The sequence below is a fragment of the Cyclospora cayetanensis genome, unplaced genomic scaffold (assembly GCF_002999335.1).
Source record: "Cyclospora cayetanensis isolate NF1_C8 unplaced genomic scaffold, CcayRef3 CcayRef3_contig_12, whole genome shotgun sequence".
In the NCBI taxonomy this organism is placed as follows: Eukaryota; Apicomplexa; class Conoidasida; order Eucoccidiorida; family Eimeriidae; genus Cyclospora; species Cyclospora cayetanensis.
Window position 1 is genome coordinate 333799 of NW_020312059.1, and position 26133 is coordinate 359931.

Below are 26133 nucleotides of genomic sequence, written 5' to 3' on the forward strand. Positions count from 1 at the left end.
ATGTACGAAAGCCAGCACCAAAGTCAATTACAATTTCTAACAATATACTGGCATCGTAAACGTGTTCAGAATTGCCTACCTCTCTAAATAGCATAGATTATTTGGTCTAGTTGTTCGTGTGTCCTATTCGCTGCCAAGTCAAATTAGCCCAATCCAGTGAGAATAAAGACTACGCTCCTATGCAGCAGCTGCCACTCTGCAACTGCATATGAATGGTTGGAGCGTTTTGAGGGTGTCCCAAGCTGGACCCCAAGTATACCTTCCCCTTTCTGCCGGAACTGTGCCGTGTGAGGGCCAGAAGAGGAGAAGACTATTGATCACGCAGTTCAGAACATTCTATTAGGTTTCAACTCAGCTTATGGCAAACTGTCTCCCAATGGTGGTCTGAGGTGTACCGCTATAGACGCTCTCGACCCTGAAGTCGTCTTCCCTCTTATGATTCTTCGATTTCCCTAGGCTGGCGGTTCGGGTAGTCTGCAAATGGCAAAGAATTCGTAGTAAAGGACCTGGTGGCGCACCTGTCCACCGTGCACGGCAGTACTCGTGCAGAAACACAACCTACTAATCCACAAGAAGAGCCGAAGAAAAATAGCCATGATGAATGCGCGCATCGGCAAAATTCAAAGCTTCATATACAGCACAACTATATAAGGATATGCGGAACCTTTAAGTTGTACGGATCTCGCTATTTGGGAGTTCCAGTCGTGCTGGGGAATACTGCCTCCCCCCAGCCACCAGGCGGGCCCCGATGGAAAACCACCAGGGACCTAAATACAGGCCGCAAAGGGTGTAGCGTATGCTCAATGAGGATAAAAACAGCGAAATGCCAATCATTTGAGATAATATGGGGCATACAACTAGAGAGACATGCTAAGGTGGCGCCGCCAAGGTGCCCCCGGTACTGCTACCCCCTTGCGGTATGCGTCAGTACCCTGCAAGGCCCCTTTGGGTCTGAGGGAGTTAACAGCTCTGTTAATCTATTCTGTGACAATGCAAAGATATTAAAGCTTCATCCACTTATGACTTGGGCGATTAACGACCAAAACTGGCACGCTCACTCCTTACCACAAGGCAACACCACCCGCCTGATGTCTGTTCAGCTTCTGGGCCCTTTTTACCCGTCTTGTATCCGACCCACATTAATTCCGTATTCTTCATGCTATTAGCTCTCTCTGATGTTCATCCCTTGGTGCGGTGGGGTGGCGAGCCGTAAGCCCTTTATGCTGTTCCTCCCCGTAGGCGACCCGTGTTCGTCCATGATGTCATTGCTCCTGATTGGACATCCCCTTTGCATGATTCCGTAGGAGTGAGAAGGTGAAATCGTTATGTGTTTTCTCTCTACATGTTGTGGATGCGCTACCTAAGGCCAGTAGCCCAGTAGTGGCAGCAAGAGCAACAGCTGCAGCTTTATTCTCAGGAGCAGCAACTGAGGGCTCGCATGCGTGGAAGTGCTCCAGTGCTCTGTTTTCTTTCCACATGAGAGAGAGCACGCCTGTGCCTTTACTGCCTTACTGCGTGTCCTTATGGAGAGCCAATCCGAATGCGCGATGGTCACAGATGCGTCCCCGACCGAGGCCCCCCTAAAGGCCGGCAGACTTGCCTCCTCCACGCAACAGAATCAGCCGCAGCAGCAGCACCCAATACCACCGTCTGAAAAGAAAGAGTATCCGCAGCTTGACGAGGAAGCCGTGACACCAGATGGTTTAATGGCCCGTAAAGGTTATACACCCCAAAGTTCCCGGCAGCTGGTTGCTTCCCCAGTTTCCAGAAGCGATGCAGACACGCTTCGTTCTGAAGATTCGAGGCCTTGCGAGCCTCAGCAGAACGCAGCAACAACCGTCCCATGCGTTCGTGTGCCTGCCCCCGGTGGGGGGGGCTCTCTGGTGGTAGATGTGGCAGTTGTTGGCTCCAGCCTCTCCAGTACCCTCGTGTGTGCTGCTCTAAGCTGCAGGGGTTTCCGCTGTCTCCTCTGCGAGCCCTCCGTGTCTTATGGGGGCCCCCATCGCAATATGCGGCTGGCAGAGCTGCTGCAGTGGCTGGACGGGTGGCGGGGCCCCCGAGGGCCCCATGAAGCCCCTTGTGATGCAGATGACGAGGAGCTGCAGCAAACTCGAAAGAAGGGGCTGGATGCCTGCCCTTGCAGCTGTCACATGCCGGAAGCCGACAGGAGTGCACGCACTGCCAGGTCACCTCATGAGGGGGCCCCCGGAGAAAAGGGGCATCCCCCAGAAGGGGCCCCTTGTCCTTCGGAGGAGGCACGTGGCACTTGCGGGCATCCGATCCCCAGCGTAAGCTCCGCCTCCGAGGAGCCTTTGGGGCTGCTTCGGCTGTTGCACTTGAGCGGCAGTAGCACCAGGAGACAGTGCCTCCTAGAAGACACTCCGAATGGGGGCCCCCATGGGCCCCTCGGCCCAGACGATACCCTCTTGAAGGCGAGCAGCAGCAGCCCCTTTGGGGGCAAGTGGTACTCTTTCGGGCCGTTTCTACAGCCGGCGGAGGCCCCCGGAGCTGCTGCGTTAGAGGCAGGAGACAGAGATACTGGGGGGGAAACAGAGACAGATGCCAGCAGCACTGACTCGGCTTCCACGGATGCAACAGCGGAAACAACATACACGGCAACAACCAGCAGCACCACTGACACGGCGCAAACTTACAGATCCTCCAGAAACGGGGCAAGGCCGCCCCCTCTTCTGCAGCCAAGAGCGGCTGCTCCTGCTGCTGCACAGCCTGCTCCTGCTGCTGCTCCTGTTGTTGCTGTTGCACCGCCTTCGAACGCGTCTGCTCCTGCTGCAACCGGGCAGAGGGGGGCGGGACCCTTGAGTAGCCCAGCGCCTTCGCTGCAGATGCCACACGGAGACTCTCCGGCTGCAGAGACACCGCACCAGCTGATTCAACAGCAGCTTTCAGACCAGCAACAGCAGATGCTGCAGCAAGCGTCTAGCTCGTACCGTGACCCCCTGTCAGCTGTCTTGCATCCCAGGAGGCTGGGGGAGGCAGGTGTTTCAGAACCTGTCGGTGACGGCAGCAACAGTCCTCAGCCTTCCCCCGCCCCCTCTGTGTATGCGGCTTCTGAGCAGTCCCTTGTGCCTCTCTCAGCGGTGTCAGGAGCACCAACAGACGTCGGTGTTGCCGAGGCAGTGGAAGTCGCAGCAGCAGAAGCAGCGACGGCGGCAGCTCAGGCAGCGACAGCAGCCGCAGATGCGGCTGCTGCAGACGCTGCAGCGGCAGCAGGAGAGCCCCCAGGCAGCGTAGAGGCCCAGAGACTTCAGATGCGGCACGAGCTCATGGCCGAAGGGCCCCGCTTCCTTATAGACCTCATGCCCAAGTGTATATACACCTCGAGCGACATAGTCAATGTGCTGCTGGAAAGCGGAGCTGCAAAATACCTGGAATTCAAGACCTGTGACGCCGCCATCCTGACGGCAGAGCTGTCTCAGCAGCAGCAGGACGAGGAGTTTCAGCAAGAGAATGCGAATACAACGGATGCAGTGGTAGCAGGCCTTAACTCGTACATAGCAGCGGAGTCGGCCGGCGGTAGTGTGGGGCCCGAAGGCGCCCCTGCTGTGGGGCCCCGTCGCCCCCGACGCTTGAGCGGTGGCGTTGGTGTTGGGGAGGCTCACCATGGAGATCATCACGCGGGGGAGAGGATTGCCATGGAGACCACTCCTATGAGCAAGGGACAGATCTTTCAGTCGCAGCACCTGAGTCTCGCAGAGAAAAGGGCTCTCATGCGCTTTGTTGCTGCTGCGGGAGCGCCTCCTCCCAGCACCGTCAGTGCGCCGTTCTCCTCTGCTGCGCAGTGGACTCCCCAAGCACCACCACAAAGCACAGCAGCTCAAGAGGGCCCCTCCTCACAGGGGGCCCTGTCCAGCTGCGCTCAGACAGCACCCTCCCCCTGTACGCCCTTAGTTGGAGGTGCTGAGGAAAACGACTGCTGGGACTGCTTCTTAGAGCGACAGGGCCTAAATGCGCATCTCCGCAGGCTGCTGACGTACGGGGTGTGTCTCTGTGACTTGCCACTGCTCCCCACAGCAGCAGCTGCTGCTGCTGCTGGAACGGCGGAAGGAGAAATATGCAGTACAGCAGGTCATGCCCGACGGTGGCGTGTTCGAGAGGGGCTCACAAGGCTACAGCTGTTTGTAACGGGATGTGGAAATTATGGCTGCAAATGGGCACCCTTGCTCTACCCTCTCTACGGCTCTGGAGACCTCCCCCAGGCCTTCACTCGCGCCGCTGCCCTTAGTGGGGCCCTCTGCATGCTGGGTGCTCCTATAGAGAGGCTGCAATTTGTCGCTCCTCCCTGTTGCCAGCAACAGCAGCAGCCGCAGGCGCAGCCGCAGCAACAGCCGCAGCAACAGCAGCAGCAACAGCAGCAGCAACATCAACAGCAACAGCAGCAGCAACAGCAGCAGCAGGCAGTGGAAGAGGAGGGGATGGAGGCTCCGCTGCTGCAGCTTGCGGCGCAGCTACAGCAGCGGAGTAGCTGCATGGTGTTGCACTGCAGCAACGGCGAGAGGGTAGCAGCAAAGCTGCTTCTGTACGAGAGTGGCGCTCTTCCAGCACCGGACGTAGAGCCATTGATTCTGCGGGGACAGGCGCAGGCATTTTACAGTTGCGTTTCGCGCAAGCGTCAGCCTAAAGAAGACCCTTCCCTTGGTGCTGATGGCAAGGATGGCAGATCAGCAGCTCCAGTGGAAAATGTATTTACCGCAACAGCATCGGCTGCAACTTTTCCGGAAGGCCAGGAGGAACCCGTGCTTTCGGAGAGGGCCCTCGAGCTTCCTTCGGTTCCTTCTAGCGAAGACAAAGTGTCCTCTTGCTGCCGACTTATAGCGATTTGTACAGAGCCTGTTCTGGGGGGGTCCGGATTTAGAATGGGGGTAATTGCGGTGCGTGCAGCCGTTGGGAACAGAGCTTCTCCGGTGGGGGCTGCTGGGGAGGGTGGCAGCAGTTGTGGTGGTACTGGTGAGGTGGAGGTGCCTGTTCATGTACTGCAAACAGACGCAGCGAGCGCAGTTGCTCCAAAGGGTTACTTCTTGGTGCATCTCTCGCACGCGCGGTCCGCCGCCATCCCTTGCTCAAGGGACTTGCTGCTTGCACAGAAGCAGCAGCAGCAGCAACAGCAGCAACGAGAAGCCTCTTCGGGATCGGCAGTTTCGTCTACGCCTGCAGCCTGCGGCTGTTGCAGCAGCGGGGTGAGTCGATGGCGCTGTGCTGGGGCTGGAGGGCAAGACCCCACAGCAGTTCGGTCAAGTGTATCTACAGCTTCTTGCTGCTGTGGGGCAGATGTCCACTGCTGCGCTGTCCTGCTGCGGGTCCTGAGGGGCCTTCTGCGGTCTTTGGGGGGCCTTCGTTCATGCTACTTTCTCTGTTCGTTCAATTACAATCGACAGGTTACGGCTTTGGCAGCAGCTACAGCGGCAGCAGCGGCTGCAGTGCCGCTGCCCGCCTCGGTTGCACAGCCAAAGCAGGTAGGTGCCTCAGCATTAGAGGCGCAACAGGCGGAAACTTTTGCAGTCCCTGCAGAGGCGGAAGCGTCTCCTGGGGGGCGATCTCCTGCATCAGAGTCAGCGGCAGCTCTCGCAGTGTCAGCAGCACCGCCAACAAGCGAAGCAGCAGCGCTTGTTGGGGAACCGATCCAGACAGATGATCCGGAGGTGCTGGTCCTCTCTAGCGTGAACAACGACGGCCCAGCGTCCTTGTTGCCGATGGAGGCAGCCCCATGCGCAGTGCTCTCTCTACCGAATGTGTGCGTATCTCCTTGTTTCCCCTTGTTGCATGACTGCGAAGCAGCCAGGCTGATGGTAGAGGGGCTGTTGCGACAGCCGCTTGAGCCGCAGCAGCTTGTTGTAAAAGGGCCCACGCAAGCACAAGAGGAAGCAAGGGATGCGGAGAGACACCTTGCCCAGACATTGGACGAACTCACGGATCTCATTGAGTCCTCAGAAGCAGCAATGCCTACACCTCTCTAGAAAGCACGTTGCTTGCCGGCACGTCGGCTATGGGGAGCTCCTAAAACGCCGACTCCTCATTTTTCGAGGCTTCTTTCCAAAACACTAGCCTGAAGGGGAGCCCTAGGGCCGCTTTGCCTATGCATGATGTGCATCTTGCTTGTATGGATAGAGTATCTGTAGCTGCCCAGTGGTGACAGGCACTGCATTCAATACGATTAGCGACGGGCGCGCCAGGGGTTCTGCACGCCCCCAGTGCGTTAAGCGCGAGAACCAAGTCTGCATGGGCCTTTCGCTCGGTCTAAGATAAGGGCCACTGCCATTAGGTGTGGTAGATGCATTGCATGCACCGGATCTAACGTGACAGTGCGTGGGGCCCGTGAAGTGGGGAGTGGTCTGCTGGCGGGTGGTTCGGGCGCTGCCCAGGGAGTTGTGTCGAGTCCGACAAGTAAGAAGGGGATTTTAAGCCGGGGATAGCGCGCTGCGTCGTGTTTTAAGGCATTAGAGTAGCTACACCTTGAGACAGGCCATGGTCGGAGGACGGGAGTTGAAACACTGGAGTGTGTGGAACGTGGATCTACGGGGAGGAATTACAACGCAATAGCTGGCAGCTGCATCAAAAGAATTTCAATTAAAGACGCTACTTAGGCTGCGCTTTGCCCACCAAGAGCAGTGGAAGCCAGTGAAGAAGGGCTCAAAGGCAATTTACGGGGCCCTACAGGCTCTCCCAACCACGAAATGCACCGTTGTGTTGCCATATCTTTGTGCTGTCTAATAAGACAAGTCCTATTTATGTAAGCAGGCCAGCTTCCCTCGTCACCGCAAGAAGGGTGAGCCAAGGGTCACTGCAGCACAGGGTCCCTAAACGATCCAACGGAACTAACAAAGTGTTTTTGCTGGCTCTGCATGGCAAGTAGATGTTCCCGTAAGAACTAGGTACGGCATTTTCGATAATGCTGAAGCAAATATGCTATCGCTTCCGTATTAAATTTGGTCGTGAATGCCTGCAGAGTCTGGCTGCGCCAGTTTCAGGGGCCCCCCTCATACCCCGGATCACGGGGTCTCCCTGCAGGCGTTTGGAACGTCAAGTCCGCCGGCATACCTAGTTATTTCTCTCAGGGCTTATCTTATAGTACCTATTTGAGACTTCTTGGCCCCTTCTTCTTTCGGCAAAACAGGAAGATTTTGTTCTTTCGGGTGTCCAGAGCTACTCAGGCCCCCCGAGCATTCCTCCGTTGGCGAGCCACTCAAGGGCGGCTGCCTTGTGTTTAATTGCATTGCCGCCAGGGCAAGCGCAACTCGAGGCCTCGGGAAGAAGAACCCGCAAGCTTCTCTTGTTTGGAATGCCTGAACATTCACAGAGCGCTCCAGAGGCAGGGCCTCCTACGCCTTCCATCGGCACAGAGGCCGCAACGCACGCACTTCCGGGGCGCTTATTCGATATTCCTGATGTAACTCTGGCTGCAGTGGAAATTCCAGGAAAGATCAAGCATCCGTAAGCTGCTGCTTATAGTGGATGTGCCGCTACTGATATTTCTTTCTACAGATCTGTGCAGCAAGCGCTGCTTCCTGCGGGGGCTGTGGCGTCCATTCCTGCTGCGGCCAGTGCGGCATGCTGCTCATCCTCAAGCCGAAGAACTGCCTTCTGAGATCGCACGCGATTCTGGAGTGCCGTTGCTTGTGAAGATTCTGGCAGTTGCTTCCGGTGTGGCTGTCCCTGCTGCAGCTCGACTGCGCTTCGCATACTGGGAGGTGCAGATGCTGCTTCTCGAGCGCTCGTTTCCAATGGGCGTGGCGGAGACACTTTGTTGCTGCGCCTCGGAAGTGGCAGCAGCTCCAGCAGCAGCTGGGGCAACATAGCGGCCTCGAGACAGACGACTGCCGGGATTGTGCTGAGGAGACGCGTGCGGAAGTCTGGAAGGGTGGAATTGGAGGTTCTCGGAAGGGTCAACCAAAAGCATGTGTTCAACGGTATGTTCTCATGTTGTTCCTATTGTGTGTGTATGTTCGTTTGTTTGTGTGTTTCTGTGCTCCTCGACTATTCGTCATCTCCCCTGCAGCTAGTGCTGTTTAGCAGCAGTGATTTCATTAGGGCAGACCACCGACCCCACTACAGTAGGGCAGACCACGGACTACACCATATGAGGGCAGCACTTCATTAGCAGGCAGACAGAGTTCGAAGAAACGAGCCAATAGAGAGGTCGGGAGGAGAGGCGCTAACTCGCCTGTCGGACGCCTTCCTTTTGCACACTGTGCCGCTCCGCCTGCCACTCCCGCTGCTGCTGGTGTTGCTGCTCTGCTCTGTAATGTACGCAGGCCTTGCAGACCTGTACTTTATTCCTCCCCCCGAATATCGTAGCGGAGAGACCTTAGAGGCCCAAGTCGTGGCAGAGGCACAGCGCGCATGCAGCAGCAGCAGCAGCAGTAGCAGCAGCCTAGAGACGGTCCCGTACATCCCGCCCCCTTTCTTTTTTAGGGGGCAGGGCCCCTTTGCCTACAAAGTTGAGGCCCCTCCCCCCCCCAAGTTCGATGCTGCACCTCCTGAAAGACACTCTGTGGAGAAGCAGCAGAAGCGCCAGCGGGTGCAGCAGCAAGAGCTGCCGCAACGCCAAGAAGAAGACCACCAGCGTATGGCCTTAACTCCCGATGCGCAAGCACTTGAAACAGAGTCTACGGAAGTAAGGACTAAAGCGGCTTTGGCCCCTCCAAGCAGCCGCGCAGGCGGTGACCCTGGAGAAACAACGGCAGCAAAAACAGCAGCAAGAGACCCCTCAAGCAGCCATTTTTCAGCACCAGGAAAAGCAGACGCAGCAGACGACTCACCGAGTGCGATGTCGGGAGAAGACGAGGTTTGTCTGTCAGCTGCTGCAAAGGCAGCTGCGGCAAGGGCTGCGGCAGCCCAGGCTCAAAGGGCCCCACGATTTATTCCCTCTCTACCGGCAGCCGGATCAGCGGCAGCATCAACTGCGTTGCAAAAAGAAGCCACAGTTTCCGCGGAAATTCCGACTGCAGCAAGTGGAGCAGCTGCAGCGCCTGGCGTAACGGGCAGAATGGAAAGCCGACGTAACTGCACGGAAGCGGACAGGACAGCAGCTGCAGCAGCTGGAGACGCAACACAAGGAAGCAGCAAAGCCAGTGCAACTCCAAATCCATCAGAGGGAGCGAGAGATGAGGCTGCAGACGCCGCTGCTGCGCTTTTCTGGCCCTCTCAGACGGTATGTGCAACCGGCAGCAACAACAGCAGCAACAGCAAGGAGGAAAGCGCTGCTTTTAATGCCGTGGGTCGCATAGGAGATGAACGGCTGCCCGAGGCTCCACCTCCTGCAGCAGCCAAGGCTTTTGCAGGTACCTGCGAAGTGCTGCATTTTCTGCTCATGAGCTTGCGTTTCTCGGGATCGGGCTGCTGCTGTAGTCACTGTCTTTCCGGAAGGGTGCTGCTGCACATACCTAGTGCAGGCGGATGCACGGCCTGTGCAGCTTCTTCTACTTGTTTCCTCGCCATGCCCTGCTGTCAGCGTGTTTGCGGTACCGCAGATCGCGAACTGGTAAAGAGCCTCGAGGAATTGCTGCAGAAACAGCCCGTGTGGTTGCGACCCTCTCTCGATGCCCAGCTGCCCCCCACCTACACTGCGTGGCGCAAGAAACCCGCCTTTGCAAAGACTTGCTTCCTCTTTGCTGGTAACCTTTGCCCCTTGCGCGTTTTTTCCATGGCTTGTCCTGTTGGTGCGGATCTTTGTGTCCCCTTGACGTTTCCCTCGTTACATGCCTGGAGGAGTCTCCAAGCCCTATGATATATGTAAGTGGTACAATTAATCCATGCGTGCTTCTATTCTAGGGGCCCCTGCTGTGTCGACGCCACGCCTGCGGCATCGCATTTTCGGCGCAGATGCAGATTTCCATCTCTGCTAAACATCGAGTCCCTTTATTTCCACCTCGATTTAACTTGCGCGTATGCACTTGTAGAGGACTTCTCTGGTATCCACATCTAGAGACTTGTCTCGTGAGGTCATTCGCAGCAAGGCTCAGAGATGCTGCTGCAGGGGCCTTAAAAACATCCATTTTTGGGGTCTAGCTGCGAGCGTCGTGCTTTTTGATGAAAAACGACAAGAGCCTATGTGTGCCTTCGCCTTTGGTAGAGATGAATATGTGCATCTGGAGCAAGCAATCGCAGTATTACTTGAGTTCGCAAAGGCACTCTTAGTCCCCTGGCGTCCTCCCCTGGCCTCTGTCGCTGCGAGTGCAAGGCAAAGGGAACTTTGTAGCAAATGCTGGTGGCCTGTCGGCATGGGGAATGCGTATTCCGTATCTTGGTGCCTACAGCAGATTAATCATCTGCAGCAGATGGTGCCGGCCGCTGCTGCAACCGTCCCTTCAACGACAAAGTCACGTGTGCTTGGGAGTGTTTCGATGTCGTGCAGATGGACCCTTTCGCGGATGTCTCTGTCGGCTGGGATACGATCCCCGGACAGACCCACACAGTCGCCACTACCAGGTAGAGTAATTTTGAAGCCGTAAAATCCTGACTTCGAATCTCCATGCTCTATATTTTCACAAAAGGCTGCATTGGTGTATGCTGTCTGAACCTGGCAACAGACAATCGATTTCAGAGACCCGTATTTCCGCACCGCCAACTGGAAGGCCACAGCCGCAATAGGAGGACAGCTTCCCAGTGCAGGACAGCAGCAGCGAGGTGAGAACCTTTTAAGAAGTACACAAACTTTTTGAGAGGCGGTGGGGGAATAGTAGTAGTCCTTGCGCAGGGGGTGCATATTAGTTACATGCACACACGTTTTGCAAGCCCTCGAAATTCTGCCGCAGTAAGCGCTGCTTCCAGATTTACTGCTGCACACAGAACTGAGAGGAAAAAGGAGCGTGCGAAGTAGGGGAGTTATATGATCCAGTGACTTCGATCGTGTGTTTGCAGAGGATGCCTTCCTAGCTCCTCCCTCACGCCCATCTCAGGTGTATCAGCTGTGTGCCATTCAAGATCCCGAGATCCGCCAGCTACTGCATGAGGCTCCGGCGCTGCCAGTTTTTAGCAATGAGACAGGTTGGCCATGTGCTGCGGCTTTTACTGTTGGTAGCGCTAGTGTCTGTGGTGCCTCTGGGCCTGTCGCACGAAAGACATGCTTTCCGAGTAGTGCGCGCATGGAATGCTGCAGGGTGGCTGCATAAGGACACACTCAAGACCCTTCGCGCCCTTATGGCGCTTAAAAGTAAACGCATGCGCTCTGGGGAGGTGGACCAGCCACTGCAGCAGCAGTAGCAGCATGTGGCGTACATTAGGACATTCATTGGCAGCGAAAATTGTTGCCGCTGCGGTCTCAGTTGAGATGCAGTCAACGGTGGCGAATCGATGGGCTCTAGTACCAGTCTGTGTTCTTTCAGCCGCCTCTGCACAAAGCTTAGTGAGGGATACGACCATCGTGTGCAAGAATGCCAGTAGCCCATGCGACAAAGTGTGCGTATGCCGTAGCAACATAAGGACAGGCAGCTGGAAACCGTTGACATGTAGTCAGCGCACGGAATAACGGGATTATAGCGCTACATGACGGCAACAATTGCAATTTCGGAAGACTGGTTAGACAGAGTTTGCCAAAGTGGTAGTGACTCTGCTGGAGGAAAGCCAGATTTCCTTCGGCCTTAGCCAACATCCCAAGGTAATTTTTACCAGGGGATGGTGCGTCCCGAATAATGCAGTGTGGATATGCCCTAATTAGCAATAAGGGTCTGAGAACTCGACGAGTCTTCAGACCCTTATTGCTAATTACAGTGTGACCGGAGAAGTGGCGTTTATGCATTCCGTAACCAGCCTCCGCTGTAAACAACCACATTTGCCGTACCGGTGAAGGGGAGTGCAGCGCCACCCTTGCCTTTTATGTGGGGCAGTACACGCGACTGCTCCCGACGTTCGCTCAAGGCATCATCGGTTACATAGTTTGCCCGTCCAGCTTATCTGCCAGTACAGCGGATGAAAACGAGACCTACTGCAGCATGGGGATATGTCTTTGCCAGTGATGGATGAGAGGCCTGCTCATCATCATTGGGTGCTGCAAAGATGTCTGGACGCGCAACATGCCTGCATCGCTTGCTGTCTACTATTTTTGGTGCCGCAAATATCAGCGAAGTATCTGTAGGCTTTCTTAAAAGCGAGATGGACTTGGAATTAAGGACTTTGTACTTGTTCTGCGTTGTAGGGGATACCTCTGCTAAAGATACCCCCGATTCATCCTCACGTATTTCTAGGCTCTCTCTTTGGATACAAAAGATGCGTTTGTAGTAGACCCCAGCATTGGTGCGCAATTAATGAATGTGTGTTCTTGGAGGCCTTGACCTCCAACATTACTTAAAATCGGGCCCAGCGGAGCCTGAGGACGTTGAGGTGCCCCAGAATTCACAAAGGGGTGCCCTTAGAGGCTCACTACAATATGCTAGCAGGGTGAGGGAAAATTCAGGTTTCTGCTTGCGGACCTTGTAGATGCTCGCTTTGAGGACCCCTTGAAGCGCTATGGATCATGATGCTTCGTTCCAATCAATTGTGGCCAGGATGGTTTTGACAGTACCCTGCTTATTGACTTTGTGGTGCATACTGCTGCTGGGGTAAGTATACAACAGGCCCTACTTAGGCACCTGGAGCTGGGGCCATGTACTACGGTTGCGCAGCCATCATGTCTGTAGACAGCTAAGAAGATTCTTGAAGCTTTTCTTCTTCTTCAGGCGGTGGTGTGGGCTTTTCGGCAACTCGGTAGGGCCAGCGGGAGATGAGGAAAGCAGCAGCTGCAAAGATGAATAATAGGTACAGTACGACCTTGATTGTTGGACTGACCTGCCTGTTGCTTATTTTTGTGGGCTGGGTGAAGAGCACGGAGGTGCTTTCTTCTATTCTGAGCTCTTCGGGTGAAAGAATGGGTTCCAAGTTCTCATCCGTTAAGTGGAGTCCCTCCATGTGGACCTCAGGCGCTGGGGGGGATTCTCCGATAGGCTTTCCTGTTACCGCGGCAGCAACCGCTGTAAGTGTGCCGACCTGGCTTAAGAGAGCCGAATGATGAAACAAAACCTGTAGCAGCAATAGAGCTGCGGCTGAACGGACAGAGAACGCCATGGGGAAAATCGTTTGCAGTGGACAGGGTGGGGTCAACTTGAGGAGGAAATCGATGCAGGCCAAGTAACTTAAAAAGCCCTTCAAGAAACAATACAATCCTTAAAAATGGTATGCTAGGTTAATCCACGTCGAAACAATCAAAAAGAGCATGCCAAAAGCTCTCGCTCATAAGACACCGATTGCAGTTTATCCGCCAGCGAGGGGCTGCACGCGGGGAGCCGCACCAAGGTAATTTTCTCCGTATGCTATGCAGTCCTTCTACGGTTCTAAGGCAAAATTTCCCGCAGTGGCCTATAACTCGAAAACTAAGAAACGATGGTACTCGCCATCGGCTTGTTCTGTGCTCTGATCATGCTCAGCTACTCAGCCTCTGGGATGGACGCTGAGGGCTCCAGAAAGACAAGCCCATATATATTGCCCTTTGCATCACAAAGTCGTAAAAATAGGCGATATAGCACAAAAGTTTTGCGGGGGAGGATGCTTTGCTACCCTTAATACCAGAAAGTGCACCGAATACTTTCCATAGGGGGAAGGAACCGTATGCAGCAGTGCAGAATAGGACATGAGCCCTCACATACTAGCTCCTAGGACCGAGAGGTTAGAGATCACTTAATGCAGACTATTTCACTTTTGTAACATGATCTGACGGTTTCTTTGCCCAGTCTATGACTAGAAGGCTCAGGAGTCCCATGATCTTGTAGCGTGTGGGGGTAACACCCAAAAAACTGTAACGCGCCCACGTTCCCCTGAGAAAGCACCAACTTCTTATATTACGGCATATTTTAATATTGATACCATACTCAATTTCAATTATTATATTGATCTTGGCCTTTGCTCTCACAAACAACCAATATAGTTCCTTAGTGCAATTTTTGTCGTGCCACGGAAGGATCTGGCATGATCGGGTGAATAAAACAAAAGGCGATGCAAGAATTACCCTTATCACATGTCAGCATAAGACCATCAGTCACAGCTGACTACAGTTAGGCTAAGATAGAGCACGTTTTTGCCGAAGCGCTCCAGTGAAGGTAGCCAATCAGTTCAGAGGAAAAGTGCCATACTCCTGTTCGCAGAGCTTGGCCTGGTGGGCCAAAGCCCTCAAAGGGTCGAGAAAAGGTGCGTTATCCCAGTATTCGTGGCCTTCTTTAGAGTGAGAAGTGCCATTTCGACCCTCACGCAGGGTTGTAGTAGAGTGCCACAACTAAGGCTGCGCCCCTCTGAAGTTGCACGTCAGAGCGAAGGTACAGTTCCTTCCTGAGCACATTCCTGAACCAGTTAGCCTTCTTGGCCGCATTGCTATAGGAATGGGCATACACTCCTGTGGTCCCCCAAAACTTTTACAAACTCGGCGTAACTACAGCTAGTTCAGACACACCAAGAAACTATACAGCCTTTCTCGAGCTGTTCCCCTGACGCCACTATTGCGTATAAGAAGCACTGGAAACTTTAGAGCTCATAACGCCAACAAGAATCAATACCAGTAGGCGCTGTCTTCTTCCCAATCGTGCTGAATGCGCAGATTAGCATGCCCATGATGTCTGCTACCAGACCGAACACACTGAACAACCTGTGCCGAAATTTTAAAGAGGGCACATCAGCGCACATGCTGTAATGGGCTGCGCCATAATTTGTATATAACTGCAGATATTTTTCCCTCTTGAAATGACCACATGTGGCTAAGCGACCAGACTATGTGTGGCGGAGAGGGGTAAGGAGAAGGGTAAGCGGAGTGTGGCGGAGCCCGTAGGCGGGATTTGTGTAGTTGGTGTGCACTCCTTGATGCGCGCATTAAAGAAGCGAATTATCTAGGTAGGGGCACCCGGGAGATACGGGTTGTGACAGTGCTGCCCTGTTGTGAGAAAAGTGATGCGTTGGGGGAATTTCTAAAATTCGTAGGCGGCGAGATTTGGCACTCTTGTGCAGTCTATGATGTCAAGGCGTAAGTACACGATAGTCGAGCAGTGATCACGGGGGCGTGGCGTCTTCAGTTCTGAAAGAAATGTGACTCGGGGAAGCCAAAGGCGGTGCCTGGAATGGAGGCACCTCTAAGAGGACTCTCCTAGCCAGTGGAATGCGTGGCTGTACTCTGGGTACTGTCAATTTGGTTGAAACGCGTACCTATACAACAAAGCCCCCATTCGGACAGTTAATTGGTTGGGGCTCGACGCCCTGCAAGGAGATCTTCTACGACAATGCTTGCATCCTTTTGCAGCATAAGGCAGCACGAGAAGGGCCTCAAATAATGTGTTAAGACTTTGAGAAAATGTTCTATACTACATGTGTTGTGTTGCTTCGTTGCAAATACAGACGAATCCGAATATTATGGCCAAGCAGTATGTGATGCTACTGGTAGTGCTGCGGCTTCCACTGACAGTTATTCCCCGAGGATCCAGTAGCCATGACCAACAGGGCATTTGAAGTATTTGCCTGGGATAGGACAGCACATATATACCGATTCACTGTTTCCAGTGTGTCGTGCATACTCTGAAAGTGCTGCTGAGTTGGTTAGCTAGTCTTTTATTGTGCTGCTTTGCGGCTGTTTGAAGCATCAGCTTCAGCCCTTGCCTTGGCTCCTTGGTTGCACGTTGCATGTGAAAGTTATGGCTTAAATTTAGGGTTTGCCAGTTGCTGCTTGCTTCGACTCACCGGTCTTGACCTCGAAAAATCCGATGATTTGAGAGGAGAAAAGGTTATCTTTAGGGGTTGGGAAGCCGGAGGATACAATATCCTCTGTGGGGCTGGTGATATCTGCTGTATGCACAAGGGGTCCAGGCTGCTTACAGAAGTTGCGGCTGATGCCCAGGGTGAAGTCACCTTCAGAAATGACGGCCAGGAGCTTTCCGCAAACCGAGACAGCGAGGCGAAGCATGCGATGGTACTCCCTCATGGGGATCTGCTCGGAGCAACAAGTCATCCACAAATGAATGGACCGCAGAGCAAAATGTTCGTAGAGTTTTACGGAAGCACAAAAGTCACTAGGTACCGGAGGAGGAAACCGGATACAGATGGAGATGCCCTCTGGATTCTCTTTGAAATGCATGGGTTCTCTACAACTCCTCAAGATGTTCATATTAAGCCGAAAAAGATGGCCATTACGGCGCTAGAGCCTTCGACACACAGACGAGGAGGGGCGCATGGCTGGGCACAGATATGGAGTGACAGGCAAGAGTGACGCGTGTAGAGGACGGAAAACGAGCCAAAATTCGGATATCGAATGGATCGCATGATAACACGTGGGATGAGGTCAATTGAAAGGTGACACGGGAAAGGGTGCGCGGGGTCTGCTGACCTGATCAGAGGTGACGTTATGCTGTTGTTTATAGGAGGCTATTTCGGACGGCAAGATATAGGGACAAACCTTGAGGACATGATGAATATCTAAGAGGTCTGGGGGTTTTCTGGGGTGCACATAAGGCTGCTGCGGCTCGTGTATGTACACTTGAACTCTCTTCTCCGCAATATCGCGCGGGGTCTGTCCAAAGACCATTGCCTTGCCGATTACCAAACTAAAGCCATGGGGAGAGCCCGAAGGCGTGAACACTCGCGATACAGGAGCGTCAGAAAACAGAGCGAACAAGCCCCATGGGTAGAACTGCACCTGTGGCAGGGGTAACGACAGCATTAACAGCATGCCCGAAGAATAGGAGCACAACCTCTGCTGCACCTTGCCGCGACTGGATGAGCACCCTTGCGTACAGCAGCACAAGAGCCCCCATCTACAAGTGCATGCAGTAGCAGCATATGCGCGCAGTGTAGAAACAAGAACACAAACGGGGTGTTAGAGTGAGAGGGACGAGCATCCCTCGCTTGGTTTCAACCAGCCCATTCAGCCGAAGGCGTCCCTCGTCGCAAGGCTCAGACCCCTAGAACCCCTTACTCCAAACGCATACGCTAGACTATTAGAGCTAGATGGCGTGTCATCGAGTGTACCTCCTTCACCGCGCGTGTAAAGAGCCCCGAAGAAACAGCCACGATCGGAGACTGGAAGGCAGATGCGCCAGGCATGATGGTGGTAAGGGGCCAGGACGGGACGATAACGTGGCCGTAAGGGTGAACGCACACCATGTGGACTCCCCTAAAGTTGCTGCAGCTGCAAAATCGGCAGCGGAGAATTCGATGAGGGGGCACACGGGCTTGCTGCTGCTGGAGGTGTCGCTGGTTCTTGAGGCGTCTCCCCATCGCCGCTGCTGCTGCTGCTGCTGCTGTGTCGATGTCGTCCGGGTGCACACCAGTAGCTGCCCGAATCGACTCCAACAAAGGAGCACGAAACGGGCTATCAACAGAAGGAGATGCGGCAGCAATAGAAGCTGCAGCCGCCACTCCCCCTTCACGAGCGAGGCCCCTATCATCGGCGTCTGCACTAAGAGAGAGAGAGCCCCTCCTATGAGGCCAGTTCGGGGGCAGCAGGACGCGAGCAGCAGCACTCGAGGTGCAGCTGGCAAGCGGAGAATCTAGTGTCGCTGGCGCGTCTGCCTCCGAGCTGTCTGATTCATAGTGCCTCAGAGAATTGACCCATCGTTCTTTCTGTGCCGACGTCCAAGGCACGCCGCTCAGGTGTATATCCAGGTATCGAGACGCATTGAGCATCAACAGCCATTGCAACTCATCTACCCGAAACGCGGTAGGCGCGCTAAGAACCAGATCCTTGAACTCGGTGCCAAACTGCACAAACGGATACCGGCATCCGTCCACACCTACAAGCAATCGCCCTTCCCGCCTATCTAGGGCCAGGTGAAATGGCGGACAGCTGAAGTACTCTCTGGCACACAGAGAAGCTGGAGGCCCTTGCGCAGACCGGCCAGACTCCTCTTGCTCCCTTTGTGGCATGGCACCATGTACACCACCGGCTGAAGATGCATGCGCGTCAGTAGGCGCCTCCGTCGTGCTCCGGAGAGCCACAGATACGCGACGTGAGGGGCTTCCAGACTTCTCAGAAGACGAGCGCACTGCCGTTTGTTCCGGCCCCTGGTGGGTGTCTGGCTGGGACTGCTGCCTCTGCGGTGGCTGCCCGACCATTTTGTGCGATGCTTTACGGGAACCGCTACGCTGTTGCTGCCCCTGCGTTGGGCAGGAGGCGGCGGCAACCTCTTGAGTAGCATCCATGCCAGTCGGCGGCTGCAGGGTCGCGCCGCTTGCGTGGCTTAGGGATGCCCTTAAAGAAGCAGAAAGGCCAGCTACTTTTCCTGCTGCGGCTATCCAGCGCTTTGAGGCAGCAGTAGCGGCTGCAGCAGCAGCGGCTGCAGCAGCAGCCGCTACTGCCGCTGCCCCTGCCTGAGCACCCCTCACGAGAGAAGTTGCATCGAGCTCAGAAGCGGGCTCGCCGCTGGACCCCTCCTCTTGCCACCATCGCAGATGCTGCTGCCAGCCGAAAGATTCCATGGATTCATCCTGGGAGCTTGGGGGATGCTCCAGGGAAGCCTGCTGTACGGGCGCTACGGAGGCCGTCGTGTGAGCCTGTGGGGAACTCATAGCGACCCCTGGTGGCGTGACGTCGACTTCGTCATCTTCTTCTAAATAGGCCCTTAAGGAATCAGGAGGAGCCAGAAGCTGCCGTAGCCTCACGAGGCTGGAACTCTTTTTCTCGTTCCAGGGAACAGGCCACAATGCTTTCCGCTCACACGGGTGAATGGGATAAACTCCGGTGAATTCATCTACCCAAGCATCCGAGCACCAAAAAAAAAGAGGCAAGTAGATAGGGCCAGGGGATATGCACCAGTAAGCGCTGTCGGCTAGTAGCTGCAGGAGAGACTGCAGCACGAAGGCTGGTCCATTGAGATGAAGGGGCCTGTCGCCCCTGAGGTGACTCACGAGGGCAGCGAACCCCTCTGCCACCCGCGGCTCCAACACGATGGCGCCACTGTCTGTACGACGAGGCTCGAGGGAGCGCTGCCCCGCTTGGGGAGTCTCGCGCTCATTCGCCTCTACCAGGCGGGCAAGGAACGAATGCTTCAGACGTTCTGAACTCAGCAACTCCCGCGGAAGGCTCACACGGAGGTTGTCGAGCGCAAAGACAACCTCCGAGAGGGGGCGACAGGACGCAGAGGTCTGCCCTTCTGCAGGAGACTGTCCACCTAGGTCTCCAGGGGTAGAGCCATAGTGGGGGTTCTGGGATTGGAGAGGGCCAGTGGGGAGAGGAATGCCTTCTGAGGAGTGCAGTCGCCTGTCTGAAACGTCTACAGAAAGAATGTGCTGCGCTGGCGCTTCGCGCGCTTCGCGGCGTAGGCGCATATGATCGGTGGGCAGTTGTGTGTTAGCCCTGCATGTCGGCATCATCGAGGAACGGGCGATGGAAGCCGAGAGAGGAGGAGAGGGGCAAGAAGAGCGTTCCGAAGAGGGAGGGGCGTCCGTGGGGGGGGAGGTGAGAGGCGACACTTCGAAGGAAGCGACATGCGGATGGTCAGACGAGCAAGTGGCCTGTGCGGGAGAAACCATACAGCGGAGAGCCGGCATGGACGTTTCCTCAGCTGAAGCGTCCGTAGACGGCGTGCGGCCCTCGTGCGTCGATTCACGAGCACTCACGGGAGCCTCAGCAGAGTGTCGCGATTCCGATTCTCCCCCAGAAGACGAAGGTTTGCTCGATGAGCCCTCCGGCTGCGCAGCAGGAACAGCGGTTGGAGTGTTGGGGCGACCGTCGGTCGGCGCCAGAGGGTCACTGCGCGCCATGGCGTGAATTGGCGAGGAAGGAAAATGCAGAATAACCAAGATTAAATCTGTTAATGTGAGCGAGCTAATTCTAGTAATTGTTTTCGCGTATTAGAGGCGAGTATGGACGAGTGGGAGTGGTTCTGCTGGGCTGCAGGATGGAGAGGGGTCCAGTGGCCCTTTCCCACTGCCATTTCTCGTAACGCTGAAGAGATGCCAGAAGATATAAAATAATAAAAAAAGCACATTTCGATACTGTGTAATTGGATACTCTGCTAGTTTCTCCTCAAACGTTTCTGTGGAGGCCCCACCGTTTGCCTGCTCGAGAGGTTGAGCAGCAAAGTTTGGACGCACAGCCTCATCGGCCTGCGAGCTTGTCAACCCCGAAATGCACTTGCACAGTCTTCGTTTTGGAATACAGGTGCTTAAATTCGTTAGTTTTTGCAATTCTCTTGCTTGGGTTGTTTTGCATTGGTGCAGTGGCGCGGGTGTTCGCTCTGACACTACCAGCAACACTGTACACACACAGACTGGGGCTCCTAAGTCACGGCCTTACACACACACAGACAAACACACAAACATCTCAAGAAACGCAGACAGTACACTTACCTACAGTTGGTATCAAGAAGTAGCGGTCCATTTATCCGGCCTACAGAGTCGTAACTATGACCGGGTGCCTGTAAGAGTAGGTCTACGCTGTAGAGGTCTTGAGACCGCAACAGATCAAACTTGACAGCTTTAATCGCTCAATGTAAAAATCAAAAGAGTAATTAATTTCGACCTGCATCCCCCTAAAACGCCTTAGCTACAGGCGGGGGGATGCTAGGGGGACAGCAGCAGGGTGAGAATCCTGCGTAGTGCTATAGCTGAAAGCACTGCCCCCCTACAAAAGAGGATTCCCTTTTAAACAGTTCTCTTGAGTCCCCGAGCCCTCAACAGATACGGCGCTGGCCAATGAAGCGTCATTATTTTGCCTCTTTCGTGGAACCATGTCCGCATCATTGCCTGCCCTGCAGCGCAACAACGGTAGCAGCGATTCAACGATAATCCTCATGGCCTTCTCTGACAATTCCAGTGTATGTGTTTAATATGATGGTGATCGTGTTGCGTGATGACGAAAAAAGCCCACCGTTTTTTTCCAGCGCGGCCTTTAGGGCCCCAGTAAGGCTCAGGGTTGGGTAGCCACCGTGCTACCTGCTGCTTAGCGGTTACCCCGTTCTCCTCAGCAGTTGGTGGGGACAGGTCGATACCATTAGTCCTAAAAACAACCATATCACTCTATTGATTGGAGGTAAGAGCGCAGTACCCACACGCAAACCCTATGGGTTCTTGTGACAACGATAAAAACATTCACGGCGGCTAGGTGATGTGGCATCATTTTAAAGAACTAACCGAATGGATTTCATGAGCACTGGGTGGCTTTCTTTGTCTGCGGGTGGGTGCTGTAGAGCATGAAACCGTAGCAAATCAAAGACAACGCCTGCAGGAGCGTCCGTTTTGATCGCTTGCGGGTCCCTATGAAAGTGCGAGGCCTTAAAACCCAGCCGGCGCAAAGCAGCCCTGCGGGTAGAGACAACACAGATATATACGACACATGTGCCTTGCTGCAGGGGTTTGTATGCTATCCCCCTCGAGGAATGTAGATATAAAACAGAGAGAGCGGCACTAGAGCAGCCGCACTGTAACACTCCATCGCAGGTCTCCTAAAAATGACCTTTAATCATAGACTTAACACAAATTGATAGAAAGCCATTGATTGCTTCCCCCACGAGCCCCCTCTTTTCCCTGCTTGCCCGGCTCAGAGCTCCCCACATGAGAGGAAAGGGAGTGCTAGGAAGCGACTTGGTGCGTCCCGTGTGCGGTTCGAGCATGCAATGGTTGTTGCATACAGCATTTAGGCAAAACGCACATACAGCATGGTGCCTTCTCGTACCGAGGCTTAGCCAGCTACACACATACGCCACCTAGACGCTGAGCAGCATCAGCGCCTAGACAAAGCTCCCCGTAGCACCGCAACACACGAACACACTTACTTGAATGCACAGGGTTTTATCATTGTGAGCTTGTTTCGTGTGCAGAGGGAAGGTAGCTGGTAGTGGAGTGGCACATCCGGGAGCTCCTGGAGTGAAAAGATGCAGCGAAACACATGCATCTTGGTTCTTTTGGGATTTTTGCACAACCTTGAGTCTAGTGAACGCATGCGGTGGCCACACCTACGAAGTGTTCTATGGGTACTCTGAAAATTAGCGGGGAATGCACGCACTTCTTTTAACGCGGTCAACATCCCAAGAATGCGGGCCTGCATTGTGAGACCTGGAAGGGTGTCCTTGGCGTTGCCTAATTCCTTGAGGCACAAGTCAACGAATTCCTGAGCAGAGCAAATGACGACATGGGGAGGCCCAGCAATGCACTTGGTGGGGCAGTACAGATATACAATAGACACACAGCAAAATCATTGTAAATAGGGTCTACAGGAGCCATCGACAGCGGTTTCGTATTTTCTCGTATGCTTGCTCCAGTTGCAGCTTTACACAGGGCATACTGATAGGCTTTCCTTTTAGGATGGCATGTTTCCTAGAGAACACACAGACACCAATGGGACATACCATCATGCAGTGAAAACCACTCACCGGGTCATAGTAGCGGCCAGAATAAATCGGTCCTCCCATAAGAATCCTACCACCGCACTCTGCGCAGTGGGGACTCACACCTTCCACCACCCAGGCCGCTCGGTACTTGAACCTCCCGCTTTCTGGTGTACATCCTTCAGCCGAGTCATTGAAGTTGTTGCAGGTATTGTTGGGGCTGCAGCCTCCTTGTTCTTCAGCGTGAATAGCTTTGTTCTCTTCTTCAGACGCGCCTGCGGCTGCAGTCTGTGGGAGGTGGTGGTGATTCGGTGGCTGTGCTACCTCTCCACTGCGCGACACCCCCGCCCTCTTCCCCCGCGCCGGCTTCAGCATTCGGGTTCCCAGTGGTGCGACGGTAAAGGCCTCGCACGAGGGGCAATGAAAGACCTGAGTCGAGCAATGAGAGCTTTTCTAGTGTAATTGCTCAAAAGAGTCAGCCATACTACGATAGCACTGCTCGCTTCGTGGCTGTGAGCTATTAGCTCCCCGTGAAAGTGCATGCCTCGCGCAATAGGGGGTCCACGAACGCTGTGGGAAATATGGTGCAGTGCGGGCAGCAAGACAGGCCGCAAAAACGGCTACAATGGGAAGCAGCGCACTGCTGGAGCTGACCATGGACTCCTTTTGGTGAAGCTGCTTGCACTGCTCTGGAGACTCTACGACACGCACGAAGAGACGAACGTAGAAGTCTACACTAAGGCAGAGAAGCGGTTGTATGGCCCTTCTATGCTTTGCAGCTGCTTGAGCCACGGCTTGCAGCACTAGACTACAGCAAATACAGGCACACAGAAGGCAAACAGCAGACACACAGCGGCATGAGCTCTTTTGACGGTGTCAGTGCTTCTGAGCTTAAAAATAGCTGCTCTGTGCATCCGAAGTCAGTACTGCGCTGCACATATGCGGTTCCCCTTGAGTGCAAGTACCACGAGTCCCACCACGCGCCGCGGGAGATAGACAGGGTGGGAAAGGATAACGATGCATGGAAGGTCAAGGCACGAGTTTGCCAGCGAGCAGTGCGTGACAGCGTAGAAGAATGTGGCAAACAGACGACACGTTATACACCGAAGAATGCTGCAATACGGATATCTATGATAGCTATCTCTAGACACGCATATATACATATGTATCGTGACGCACCGGAGAGCAACTTCATGGTGAGCGCTCATCTTCGCCGCGGCTCCTCCGTATTTGTAGAAAGCGGTTTCCAGCGAGTTGCCCACCAAAGTGCACATATCAGTGCTTGTCACACACAAGAGGCCGCCGCTGCGCACCGCCCCCACAGCGGCATCCAGAAAGGGGGAGCAACTGCCATACGGATCGACGTCGATCACATCATACCACAGCGGAACGCCGCCTTGCAATTCGGTTGCCGTTTCTGCCATAGCTACACCAGCAGCATCGCTTTTTGCAGCAGCCGCAACGGTGGGCTTGAAGAGAGGAGGCAGGAGGGGGAGGTCCTCAGGGGGACAGGTCATATCAAAGGAGGCGGGAACAACAGCCCCCGCAGGGAGGCTGTTGATTTTCTTCAGAGTTCCCATGCTGAGAGGCGGGTGGCTCAGCAGGCGCAAGAGCCTGCTTCCCTCCGCGCAGGTTGCTGCATTGGCGGAACAGACAGGAGAGGCGAAGAACGAAACTCGCAGTAGAGCTCACGCGGAGTGCCCCGAGAAAAAAACGCTTCTCTAGGCGCCCTTGGAGCATTAAACACCTCAAGACATCCTACAAATTCAAGCAGCTCCCACCATATACGCACGAATGTATTTACACCATAACAAACAGATGAAGTGTTTTTGGAGAGGTATAACGAGACGCCTCAATCGAGGAGGACTCATGCGATTGGCGCACTTCGCTCAATACATCCGAGTAGTGCGCCTCTTCAAGTAGGCTTTCTTTGAGCCCATCGTTTTTTCTGCGATAGAAATTGCATTTCTAGGTGTGGGCCTTTCTGTCTAACAAACGCCAGGCTGCCCTTCAAACCACCCCGTTTCCTCTTTGGACCCCTTCACCCCCGTCGCAAGCTCGTGAGCCCTGTACAAACTGAATAACCGTTGACGCCAAGACTTAAAGTGCAATTATAGGCTTAAAGAAAGCATGAAAAAAAGAAGCACGCCTTGCTGAGGCTTACCCATGAAGCGATTTTCCGGGATTTCGTTGATCCGAGCATTTTTCTCGGCAGCAGCGGCGGCTTGGCGATCCAAGTCGTTAACCACAGCGCAGCGCACGATTGGCCCCAACTCTTTGAGGTAGCGCAAGCTCCTTAAGCCTGAGCTCATACGGACACCAGAGGCAACAGAAAGAGCTGTAGGCCTCTTCGTGGCTATCCCTTTATCAAAGTGTGCGCACAATTTTGATGAAGGACGTGGCAAAACTTGCTGCTGTTGTCTGTCGAAAAACTGCCTTTGCTGCGGGGAGCTCGGTAAGCCTCTGCAGCAAGGTGCACAGCCACTGGCTCCGGGGAAGGAAGGGGTGGCATTCGGACTTAAATAGAAAGTAGGGGCATACACGCATACAAGTGCCTCTCCGAACTGCGTTTTACGGGGGCACCCTACCGGTTGCAGCAAGAGGCTCGACAATGTTAAAGCCCCCAAACTCAAGAGCCTGCGGCAGCATGCGGCCCTCGGCCTTGCAACGCGCCATCGTAGCCGCCGCTGCAGCACACAAGGAAGACAGGAGGGCAAGCAGAAGGCGTTCCCTTGGAATGCATGCAGAGCAACAGCGCAGCAGCAGATGCTCTCGCAACAAAAGCAAAGGGGGTGTGTCTGGCCGTCTTGATAGGCTTGTCAAGCTGCTTGCGGTGTCGCTGTTCGCGGGCAGCTAGATGACGCGTTTGCAACTTTTTTGTGCACCGCGGCAATACGGTACTTTTTCAAGACTCTGGCTAGCTGCAGCATCGGCGGTAGGCCATGTGCATATATATATGCATGGCGCTATCTACTCGTGGGGTATACCGTACAACGTTGCTGGAGGAGCTCCTTCTGCTTCTCGGCGAAGGCCTTCAACGCCAGCACAGAGAGGTCCCTGTTAAACACCTGAGCCGGGTTAAAGAAGATGGCATCTTCCTGGGGAGCTTCCACCTTAACAAGGCCCTCCCTTATATATCCCACCGTGAGATCAGAAGGCGCCGAAGCTCCAGCGTCTCCGGCCTTAGCCTGCTCGGGGCCTCCTGCCATTGCCTCGAAGGTGACCCTAACAAAGCCGCCGTGGGAAAGAAGGAGCGCTGCAATATGGGAAAAAAATGCGCGCGTTGAAAATTGAGAGCAGTCAACCAACAAGGCACTGTACAGTCCTTTCCCTCTTCGAATCGACGTGACAGGGCCCCTGTTCTCCTGAGGAAGGAGGCCCCTCGCATGCGGCCTTGGCTACTCCTCCTCTGTAGAACAACAAAGACGCAGGCAGCAGCTCCTGTGGCCTCAGCTGCCTGTAATAGCCTTCATCGAGCCTAGATGGGGCCTTGTTGTCTGTAGAGACTTTGGGAGCTAGCTAGAGAGCTTGTTACCTTTTGTCCTCGCACGTGTGGCTACCCCGCGAACTGCCCAGCGGGCTGTGGGGTTGAGTGCCTTCTCAAGGATTCGCACTGCTGTGGGGTCCTTACTGTGTAAAATTGTACTTTTTACTCCTGCTGCGGCGCCCTGGTGCTTGTGGAGCTAGGCGGTGGAGGAGAGGCCTTTTTCCGCGTCCCCTGCCAACTGTGATGCTGTTCTGGCATCGACGAAGGAACAATTTTTGGGGACGCGCTTCTTTTCTTTCCGCTTCTTCCAAAGACCTGATCTGCAACTTTTAACGCACAAAGTGGAGCAACAGCAAGACTCGCTCT

The 26133-nt window shown here is 54.4% G+C and overlaps 4 protein-coding genes across 4 annotated transcripts; 2 read left to right on the plus strand and 2 right to left on the minus strand.

Annotated features, from left to right (window-relative positions):
- Positions 1 to 803: 803 nt before the first annotated feature.
- LOC34623983 lies at positions 804 to 5972 on the plus strand. Its single transcript, XM_026336300.1, has 3 exons — positions 804 to 1090; positions 1240 to 1314; positions 1484 to 5972. The coding sequence occupies exons 1-3, from the start codon at positions 804 to 806 to the stop codon at positions 5970 to 5972; spliced, it is 4851 nt and encodes a 1616-aa protein (XP_026192085.1).
- Positions 5973 to 7294: 1322 nt separating this feature from the next.
- Positions 7295 to 11217, plus strand: LOC34619723. The gene is made up of 7 exons (XM_026336301.1): positions 7295 to 7446; positions 7678 to 7922; positions 8268 to 9296; positions 9486 to 9629; positions 10370 to 10443; positions 10545 to 10641; positions 11114 to 11217. Exons 1-7 carry the CDS (start codon positions 7295 to 7297, stop codon positions 11215 to 11217), a joined length of 1845 nt encoding a protein of 614 aa, XP_026192086.1.
- Positions 11218 to 15427: 4210 nt separating this feature from the next.
- On the minus strand, positions 15428 to 19716 carry LOC34619725. The gene is made up of 4 exons (XM_026336302.1): positions 16984 to 19716; positions 16343 to 16651; positions 15700 to 15946; positions 15428 to 15480 (listed from the first exon to the last, which is right to left on the minus strand). The coding sequence occupies exons 1-4, from the start codon at positions 19714 to 19716 to the stop codon at positions 15428 to 15430; spliced, it is 3342 nt and encodes a 1113-aa protein (XP_026192087.1).
- Positions 19717 to 19766: 50 nt separating this feature from the next.
- LOC34619726 (probable tRNA (guanine(26)-N(2))-dimethyltransferase) lies at positions 19767 to 25489 on the minus strand. Its single transcript, XM_026336304.1, has 12 exons — positions 25273 to 25489; positions 24869 to 24967; positions 24445 to 24582; positions 23460 to 23916; positions 22935 to 23088; positions 22326 to 22709; positions 21959 to 22063; positions 21729 to 21814; positions 21088 to 21255; positions 20825 to 20953; positions 20062 to 20234; positions 19767 to 19900 (listed from the first exon to the last, which is right to left on the minus strand). The coding sequence occupies exons 1-12, from the start codon at positions 25487 to 25489 to the stop codon at positions 19767 to 19769; spliced, it is 2244 nt and encodes a 747-aa protein (XP_026192089.1).
- Positions 25490 to 26133: the final 644 nt, after the last annotated feature.